This window comes from Heteronotia binoei, chromosome 20 (assembly GCF_032191835.1).
Source record: "Heteronotia binoei isolate CCM8104 ecotype False Entrance Well chromosome 20, APGP_CSIRO_Hbin_v1, whole genome shotgun sequence".
NCBI classification, from domain to species: Eukaryota; Metazoa; Chordata; class Lepidosauria; order Squamata; family Gekkonidae; genus Heteronotia; species Heteronotia binoei.
The window spans coordinates 28,248,342-28,258,728 of record NC_083242.1 but is presented as its reverse complement, the minus strand read 5'-3'; the positions used below and the strand labels follow the sequence as shown (position 1 = coordinate 28,258,728).

The window sequence follows — 10,387 nt, the reverse complement described above, 5'->3', positions numbered from 1 at the left end:
CTGACCCAAGGCCATTCCAGCGAGTGGAGCAATGGCAAGGCGTTACCTCCTCCGTTTCAGGCTCTTGGGAAAACACCGGTTTCCTCCTTAGATGGAAGCTTGGGCCCTAATAATATTTCATCGGTCTATGGAAGCAGAAGGCTAGCCTAATCTGTTCAGATCTTAGAAGCTAAGCAGAGTCATCCCTGGCTAGCATTTGGATGAGAAACCACCAGGCAATGGCAAACTGCAGCTGGATGCCTCTCCCCTTGAACCCCCACCCCACCCCCACCCCATGGAGGCATACCATGGAGGCATGCCAGGAACGTGACGACCTGGCAACAGTGATTCATGCTACGGTCACCTCGAGGCTGGACTACTGTAATGCCCTCTACATGGGGCTACCCTTGTGCCGGACCCGGAAACTGCAGTTAGTGCAGAACGCTGCTGCCCGGCTGTTATTAGGGATCCCAAGACGGGAGCACATTCGGCCGGGGCTCCAGGGTCTGCACTGGCTGCCAGTAATATTCCGAGTCCGGTACAAGGTGTTGGTCATTACCTTTAAAGCCCTATATGGCCTAGGACCTGCCTACCTTAGGGACCGTCTCTCCCCACACGTTCCCCAGAGAGTACTACGCTCAGGTTCACAAAACCTGTTGGTAGTCCCCGGGCCAAAGGAGGCCCGTCTAAAATCCACCAGGGATCGGGCCTTCTCAATAACGGCACCTTATTGGTGGAACCAGCTGCCGGAAGAGGTGCGGGCCCTGCGGGATCTAGGGCAATTCCGCAGGGCCTGTAAGACAGTCCTCTTCCGGCAGGCCTATGACATTAACTGACAATTAAAAATATCTTGGATGGAATAAAATGTATCTATAGGCCGCCGGTTTTATTCTATCTTGTTTTTATTAATTTATGGTTTAATTGTATTTTTAAATGTTTTAAACTGAAGTTGTTTGAATTATTATGTTGTAAGCCGCCCTGAGACACTTAGGTGAGAGGGGCGGGGTATAAATCTTAATATAAATAAATAAATAAATAAATAAGTTGGAAGTGGCTTGCGGAAACACGACACACACAGTGGAAGCTGAGGCTCACTGGGGTATAGGATGAGACTGGGTGATGTATCTAACTTTTCAAAATGTGTGTGGAATTTTTTCCCCCCTCAGGGCAATAACTTCCGTCCTAACGGCCTGGCTGGAACGGTATCCAGATGATTTCCTGGAGCCACCCGCCAACGTCTCTCTGAGGAAACTGTTAGATTTCCTGGCTCTTAACATGCCTGATTCCAGTGTAGAAAAAAAGGCAATGCAACTGCTGGAGCAGGCGGAACGAGAACCGGTGTCTGACAGTAAGTGTAGTGTCCGTACTTATCCCAGAAGGCGAGAATCATTTTTTGAAGTCAAATGCTACATATAGTCGAATTGCTTCTCTCCAGAATGGTCTGGTTTTGGGTTGGGCTAAATGGCATCATCAGCCACAGTGGATTGTGTACTGAATAGCCGCTCTTTTGGGATTGGGGCATTTAGGTCATGAGATTTTGTTTCTTAGCTGCTGTCGTAACAAAGGGAAACGTCTGTGGCTGGGGTTTTTTTCCTATCTGAGGGGCTGAGCTGGGGACGTACAATAGGCAAATTTACATTTATCGAGTTAAAGAGCCATCGAAGCGATTGTGAGCGGTAGCGACACCGGAATGCTGTATGTGCTGACAAGTCTGGCAAGCCTACCCCTTCCCAAGACAGAACATTTCCTTTGGGCATAATTAGCATAGCTAGAAGGCTATTGGAACTGGTGTGGAATGGATCTAATGAGGGCTTTTCTGGTAGAAAAAGCCCAGCGGGGAACTCATTTGCATATTAGGCCACACCCCCTGGTGTCACCACTGTTTCACATGGTGCTTTTTGTAGAAAAGGCCCATCAGGGATTCATTTGCATATTAGGCCACACCCCCTGACATCAAGCCAGCCAGAACTGCGTTCCTGTGTGTTCCTGCTGGATCTAACAATATCCCCCGCCAGCTTTTGTGGAAAAAGAGTAGGAAACGGACACAAAACGATCCCAGAGAGCAGAATAATGCAATAAAGATCAGTGATAACCCCCCTCCCCCCACTGAATGTCACCTCCTTTGCATATTAGGCTACACCTTCCTGATGTAGCCAATCCAAGAGTTTACAGGGCTCTTCTTACAGTAAGCTCTTGGAGGATTGGCTACAACAGGGGGTGTAACCCAGCGCTTTTTTTTTTAGCAGGAATGCAGTTCCAGCTCGCTCAGCATCAGGGGGTATGGTCTAATATGCAAATTAGTTCCTGCTGGGCTTTTCCTGCCAAAAAAAAAGCCCTGGTGTAGCCTAATAGGCAAAGGAGCTCCTGCTACCAACCCCCCCCCCCCCAAACGCCCTGGTTGCCTCCTGGAGTGTTCCAGAAATAACAATCATACTAAACTTGTTCCAAATTGATTTACAGATGAGTGTTTTAAGTTGCCCCGGGGGACAGGAGGCGGGTGGATCAAACAAGCACGTCCACATGCGGACGTCTGCCTGCCATTCCCGTCCTGCTCCCATGTTGCCCTGGCTTGCCGGGAGCCGGCTCCAAAAGGCATCATTCAAAGTGGTGCCTTTTCACTGGGGCATCTCTGAGTTGCCTGCCCAGCCATCTGGAAGGCCAGGAAGCAGTCTGAGAGCACCCGGGGAGCTGCGGACAGGGCGCATGCGTGCTCCGGACTCTCCCTGGGGTGCCCGCGGCCCGTCCCTCTTTTGAGCGCTGTCTGGAAGCTCCCGGGTGCTCTGTTTCTGGCTGGCTCTCTTCCAGGGAGGCAGGACACTGCCATGAGCCAGCCGTCTGATATTAAGCCACAGTGTCCTTTTCACCTGAAGTCGGAAACCGGCTTGCCTCCATCTATTGCATCGCTCCGTGGCACAGAGTGGTAAAGCTGCAGTACTGCAGTCGAAGCTCTCTGCTCACAATCTGAGTTCGATCCTGGTCGAAGCTGGGTTCAGGTAGCCGGCTCAAGGTTGACTCAGCCTTCCCTCCTTCCGAGGTCGGTCAAATGAGGACGCAGCTTGCTGGGGGGGGGGGGGGAGTGTAGATGACTGGGGAAGGCAATGGCGAACCACCCCTTAAAAAAGTCTGCCATGAAAACATCGTGATGCGACGTCACCCCAGAGTCGGAAATGACTGGTCCTTGCACAGGGGACTACCTTGACCTTTTTTGCATCGCTCATTGGCTGAAGTGATGTGATGTTTCAGTATAGTTTTCAGAAACAAGCCAAGTGAGGAAACAGAAGAACAAACAAACTGTGACGTCCAAATAATTACACTTCTCTCTTTTCTCCCCATATGAACCCCAGAGGGCACTGAGGTCAGTTGGAAAAAATAAAATGACTATCCCTGGGCTGAAAGAGATCAAGCTCCAGAATACCCGAGCACGGGCCTTTTCAATAGCGGCCCCCGCCCTATGGAATCAGCTTCCTGAGGAGGTGCGGGCCTTGCGGAACCTTGATCAGTTCCGCAGGGCCTGCAAGACTGCCCTCTTTAAACAAGCATACATCGACTGCTGAATTGTTCTCAATTAAGGATCCGCCAAGTCTATGCCAACATGGAATTAATCACACCGGCAGAAATTAGCGTCAGAATGTCACCATTGCTGCCAGATTAAACTAAATTATGAATTTTTAAATACATTAACGGGTTTTTATGATGTTAAATTTAAGTTTTATTGTAAATTTAAAGTTTTTATATTTATTATTGTATATGTATAAGATGTTGTTAGCCGGCCTGAGCCTGCCTAGGCGGGGAGAGCGGGATACAAATAAAATTTTACCTTACCTTACCTTACCTTACCTTAATGTGAGCAATAATAACAGGAAGTCATTCGTTGATACACAGTCACAAAATTTACAAATTCTACTGGTAATGTACAAGCACAGTACCATACAGCACAAAGAAAATAATAAGAGGTATGGCTCCAAAAGTTTCTTCGGTCACTTAGAAACGGAAAATCATCCAATTTTATGAGAAAAGGAGGAGTCCATACACACAATGGTTGGCTTGAAAGGTTGATTTTTCCCCTTCACGTGATCGCTAGCTTAAAGAATCACGTTTCGCAAAAGCAGAGTTTCTTCCATAATCCGAGTAGCCAATTTTTGGACGGCACAGTTTGTTCTTCGGTCAGTATAGTTTTCAGCACAGCAGGGCTTTTGCAGGAAATGTACATGCGCACAGACCCTTTAATGAAATGTCCGAAAGAATATTTGCATTTGTTCTCACAAGAGCCTTCTATTATAGCAGCTGATGAGCTGGCCCTTGAAGAAGAAGCTGGGGGGTCAGAAGAGTTCTCTGCGTTTCCAGAGGACCTCATTGCAGAGCAACTGACGCTCATCGATGCCGTAAGTATAGAATACACCTCAGGGTTATGGTCTGGAGAGAAGCAGTCAGGACTGGCCCTAGGGCCCATAACGCCCCAGGCAGCCTTGCCACCCCCCCCTCCCCTGCCGCCCCTTTGCTCTTGCTTGATGGCCTTTTTTGTTGCTGTTGGTTTTGTTCTAGGAGCTGTTTAAGAGAGTGATACCCCACAACTGCTTGGGCTGTGTCTGGTCTAACAGGGACAAGAAGGAACATCAGCATTTGGCTTCCACCATCAGAGCCACGATCAACCAATTTAATGCAGTGACCAACTGCGTCACCGCTACCATCTTGAATAATAAGGCGGTAAAAACGAAGGCTCAACGAGCAAGGATAATTGAAAAATGGATCAACGTTGCACTTGTAAGCAGCCATTTGCAGGGATTGGCATGAACCTAACAAAAAAGCAGTGTGGGCGTTTGTGGTGACCCATGGACCAAACCCCAAATTAAGCTAGCCTGTCACAAACCTTGTTGTTGTTGTTACTTGTTAGACTCATAGAATCATAGAGTTGGAAGGGATCTCCAGGGTCATCTAGTCCAACCCCCTGCACAATGCCGGAAATTCACAAATACCTCCCCCTAAATTCATAGGATCCTCATTGCTGTCAGATGGCCATCTAGCCTCTGTTTAAAAATCTCCAAGGAAGGAAAATCCTGAGGAAGCCTGTTCCACTGAGGAACCACTCAAATGATCAGGAAGTTCTTCCTAATGCTGAGCCAGAAACTCTTTTGATTTAATTTCAACCCTTTGGATCTGGTTCTACCTTCTGGGGCCACAAAAAACAATTCCACACCATCCTCTCTATGACAGCCCTTCAAGTACTTGAAGATGGTGATCCTGTCACCTCTCAGCCGCCTTCTCTCCAGGCTAAACATCCCCATCTCATAGAATCATAGACTCATAGAATCATAGAGTTGGAAGGGACCTCCAGGGTCATCTAGTCCAACCCCCGGCACAATGCAGGAAACTCACAAACACCTCCCCCTAAATTCACAGGATCTTCACTGCTGTCAGATGGCCATCTAGCTTCTGTTTAAAAACTTCCAAGGGAGGAGAGCCCACCACCTGCCACGGAAGCTTGTTCCACTGAGGAACCGCTCTGGCGGTCAGGAAGTTCTTCCTAATGTTGAGCCGGAAATTCTTTTGATTTAATTTTAACCCATTGGTTCTGGTCCTACCTTCTGGGGTCACAGAAAACAATTCCACACCATCCTCTAGATCAGGGGTGGCCAACGGTAGCTCTCCAGATGTTTTTTGCCTACAACTCGCATCAGAGCTGAAATGGGAACCTTTTCTCACTTGGAACATGAGTTCTTCAGCCCGCTCTATGCCTACTGCAGAATATCATTCTTTAATAGCATTGCACTGACCTTACTTGCTCTCTCCCTCCCCCCCTTTTTTTGTTGTGGATTTGAGTGTGTGTGTATGTTTATACGTGTAAGTGTTTTGTCTCGACAAGACCTTATTCTATGCACATGCTTAATATTAATAACCTCAATTGTGAGTTAACAGCACTAGTCTAGTTTGAGCTTCGAAATCTGTTGACATTTATTTTATGATTGTATTTGGATTACTCAGAAGATGAAGAATATTTTATATGTATGGTTAATTAATATTTTAATATACATTTTGAATTAAAAATAATTCCTATTTCAGGAATGCCGGCTCCTGAAGAACTTCTCGTCCTTGAAAGCCATAATATCTGCCCTGCAATCCACCTCAGTCTATCGGCTGAAAAAGACCTGGGAAAAAGTCTCCAAGTAAGACTCCCCCACCCTGCTCCTTTCCATAGAGGTTTGCATTTGTTCTGCTGATTCTCTGAGGGATGCTCTCTGGGCACAGGATCATGAGACACCTTGGAAAGGAACAAACGGTCAGACCTAGTTCCTGCATTCCTGCGTTCTTTATTTAAAAATTACCTATTATTGCTAAATTACTGAGTATAGTTATACATCCACAGTATTCCAATGTATTTCTCTGTTAGAATAGTGTATCACAATAATTTTTGGATTTGTCATACTCAAAATAGGTATATTGGCTGTTTATCTCATTACATATACTTAACCTGTTTTCACTCTGTTTCAGGGTTGGCCAACGGTAGCTCTCCAGATGTTTTTTGTCTACAACTCCCATCAGCCCCAGTCATTGGCCATGCTGGCTGGGGCTGATGGGAGTTGTAGGCAAAAAACATCTGGAGAGCTACCGTTGGCCACCCCTGCATTTTATTGTATTCCTTTTTTCTAACGGCAAACTAGAATTATGTGTACATGTTAAATAGTAAATTAGGTGGACAAGAACATCACTATCCAATGTATTTCTCTTTTAGCTGTATCAACATAGTCAAATAGGGATATTGGCTGTTTATCTCATTACGTATACTAAACCCATCTTCCAGTATATTTTAAAGGATTTTTCTTCTCACGGCAAACTGTATGTATGTTACATGTTAAAAGGTTAATTAATTAGATGGGAAAAACTTCTGAGAAAGTAATGCCCTCTTTTTGACCCAGGCTTATATAATAAAGTGATTGACAGACATTCTCACATTTTGACATATTACGGTTTTATTGCTTTCGCATGCTCATGCTACCCAGATCAAAGGTTTGCTGAATTTGCTAATTTTACTAATTTTTGTCATTGAATCTTACATTTGTACCAGTTTGCATTCTAAACCACTGCCTACCAGCTGTATGTAGCCCTGCTCCCCGTACCTGATTCCTTGTCTGATGAAGTGTGCTTGGAGCACATGAAAGCTTACGTTCTGAATAAAACTTTATTGGTCTTAAAGATGCACTTGACTCCTACTTTGTTCTACTACCTTTCTGTGTAAGTAAAGCATTCAGGGTGTCTTACAGGTCCAGGGGGGCAGCCGTGTTGGTCTGCAGCAGTAGAACAAAGCAGGAGTCAAGTATCATCTTTAATACCAACAAAGTTTTATTCAGAATGTAAGCTTTCGTATGCATGCACACTTCATCAGACGAGGGGATGGGGTGCAGTGAGCAGAGCTACATATTGCTGGTAGGCAGTGGTTTAGAATGCAAAGTGGTATGAAGTTAGAATCCAGTGGCAAAATAGTGCCATTAACAAATTGAAAGAACATTTGGTCTGGATAGCATTTGCATGGGAAACCAATAAAACAGGAACATGTCAGAATGGGAGAATGAGGTAATAAATGTCTGTTAATTACTCTATCGCTAGCAAGTCTGGGTTGAAATGAGGACATTTCTTTCTCAGAGGTTTTTCCTGTCCACCTAATTTACTTTTTAACATGTAACATACATATAAACATCATTCTAGTTTGCCATTAGGGAAAAAAGAATACATTAAAATATAGTGGAAAATGGGTTTAGTATACGTAATGAGATAAACAGCCAGTATCCCTTATAGGGTTGCAAAGTCCAATTCAAGAAATATCTGGGGACTTTGGGGGAAGAGCCAGGAGACATTGGGGGTGGAGCCAGGAGACACTGGGGGTGGAGCCAGGAACAAGGGTGTGACCAGCATTATAGAACTCCAAAGGGAGTTTTGGCCATCACATTTATAGGGACTGCTCACCTTTTAAATACCTTCCCTCCATTGGAAATAATGAAGGATAGGGACACCTTCTTTTGGGGCTCATAGAATTGGACCCCCTGATCCAATCCTTTTGAAACTTGGAGGGTGTTTTGAGGAGAGGCACTGGATGCTATGTGGCAAATTTGTTGCCTCTACCTAAGAAAAAGCCCCCACAGAGCCCCAGATACCTGTGGATCAATTCTCCATTATTCCCTATGGAAATCAGTCTCCAAAGGGAATAATGGAGTGCCCTGCAGACATTTCCCTCCCCCACCCCCGCTTTCTAATGACCCTGAAACAGGGGGAGGGCCTCCAAACCAGGGGATCCCCTGCCTCCACCTTAGGATTCAATGCAAAAGAACAGCGGCAGCACAATATGTAAAATACAAAATAGTGTGCAAAAACAAACACTCTTGACTGGTGTATACAAAATTCTATTATCATGAAATGAACAGCCTACAACAGTGGGCATGCATTCATACAGTATAATTAGACAACAAACAAAAGTCTCAAAACAATATTTCAGGGAGGACCCCACACAGTCTCTGAGTTATCCAAACTGAGTACTCAGACTCAATAATAAAGTTCCACAGGAGTCCCTCCGTTGCTTGTTGACTTCTGAAGGAAAAATTCTTGCCTTCACGCAAACTTCGGCTTTGATTGCGTTCCGCTGCTCCTGCAGCTTCCTCGTAAGTCAACTGAAACCTCCAGCCAAGTTCTCTCTCAAACGCCCATTTTGGTATCTTTGGTATCCCAAGCCACAAATTAAGATACCAAAATGGGCATTTGAGAGAGAACTTGGCTGGAGGTTTCAGTTGACTTACGAGGAAGCTGCAGGAGCAAATCAAGGAGCAATTACAAGGAGACTGTGTGGGGTCCTCCCTGGAATATTGTTTTGAGACTTTTGTTTGTTGTCTATTTATACTGTATGAATGCATGCCCACTGTTGTAGGCTGTTCATTTCATGATAATAGAATTTTGTATACACCAGTCAAGAGTGTTTGTTTTTGCACAATATTTTGTATTTTTGTATTCCACTTTAGGATTGGCAACTCTATGTTGGGCGCTGGAGGGATGAGGGATTAAATTGTTCCTCCCCCTCTTCTGCCAGCACAGCCCAATTTATGGGACCTCCTGCACTGCGTGCGCCCATCCCTGTGCTTTGTGAGCTGCACTGGCTCACAATGGAGAGCCGGATCAGGTTCAAGGTTACAGCACTAACCTTTAAAGGCCCTATATGGTCAGGGTCCCAAGTATCTTTGGGACCGCCTCTACTAGTATACGCCCAAAGGGTGTTACACTCTGATGATAAGAACCTGCTGAATACAGGTCCTTGGCCTGAGAGACATCCAACCATCCTCAACTAGGGACAGGGCTTTTCAGCCCTGGCGCCAACCTGGTGGAACTTTCTGCCAAGTGACATTTACGCCCTGCAGGGTTGCCAGGTCCAATTCAAGAAATATCTGGGAACTTTGGGGGTGGAGCCAGGAGACATTAGGGGTGGAGTCAATATCAAGGCTGTAACAAGCATAATTGAACTCCAAAGGGAGTTCTGGCCCTCACATTTAAAGGGACGGCACACTTTTTCAATGCCTTCCCTCCATTGGAAATAATGAAGGATAGAGGCACCTTCTTTGGGGGCTCATAGAATTGGACCACCTTGTCCAATCGTTTTGAAACTTGGGGGATATTTTGGGGAAAGGCACTAGATGCTGTACTGAAAAATTGGTGCCTCTACCTCAAAAAACAGCCCCCCCAGAGCCCCAGACACCTGCTGATCAATTCTCCATTATTTTCTATGGGAATAAATCTCCATAGGGAATAATAGAGTTCCCAGCAGACATTCCCCTCGCCTCCCCCCGCTTTCTGACGACCCTGAAGCAGGGGGAGGGTCTCCAAACTGGGGGATCTCCTGCCCCCATCTGGGGATTGGCAACCCTAATTCTGACCAGGCCTCATTAGGGTCAGGAGCTCACAGGAGCGGAGCTCTGGAGCCTCTAAATTTTATTGTGCTCTTTCTCTCCCCCCGCCCCCCCCCCCAAAAAAAAACATTTGCTTCTGGGCTCCATTGCTCAAATTCCCTGTGAGAACTTTGCTGAACTCTTAAGATTTGGCAAACTTTCTAATATTTCCCCCCCACAAAAAAAGGGGGAGAATAACCAAAACATAAAACAGGCAGATGGAAATCTTCATCATGCCACTGTGGCCACGTAGGAGAAAGAAGAAGAAGAAGAAGAAGAAGAAGATATTGGATTTATATCCCGCCCTCCACTCCGAAGAGTCTCAGAGCGGCTCACAATCTCCTTTACCTTCCTCCCCCACAACAGACACCCTGTGAGGTGGGTGGGGCTGGAGAGGGCTCTCACAGCAGCTGCCCTTTCAAGGACAACCTTTGCCAGAGCTACGGCTGACCCAAGGCCATTCCAGCAGCTGCAAGTGGAGGAGTGGGGAA

General features: G+C 46.0%; 1 protein-coding gene across 1 annotated transcript in view; it reads left to right on the top strand.

Moving 5' to 3' along the window:
- Window positions 1–10,387, top strand: part of LOC132588612 (ral guanine nucleotide dissociation stimulator-like 1) — a 72,353-nt gene that overhangs the window by 38,133 nt on the left and 23,833 nt on the right. The window contains exons 9-13 of the mRNA XM_060261043.1: window positions 1,146–1,342; window positions 2,826–2,848; window positions 4,272–4,361; window positions 4,522–4,740; window positions 6,037–6,140. Coding sequence (XP_060117026.1) covers window positions 1,146–1,342; window positions 2,826–2,848; window positions 4,272–4,361; window positions 4,522–4,740; window positions 6,037–6,140 — 633 coding nt within the window. The remainder of the gene's footprint in view (window positions 1–1,145; window positions 1,343–2,825; window positions 2,849–4,271; window positions 4,362–4,521; window positions 4,741–6,036; window positions 6,141–10,387) is intronic.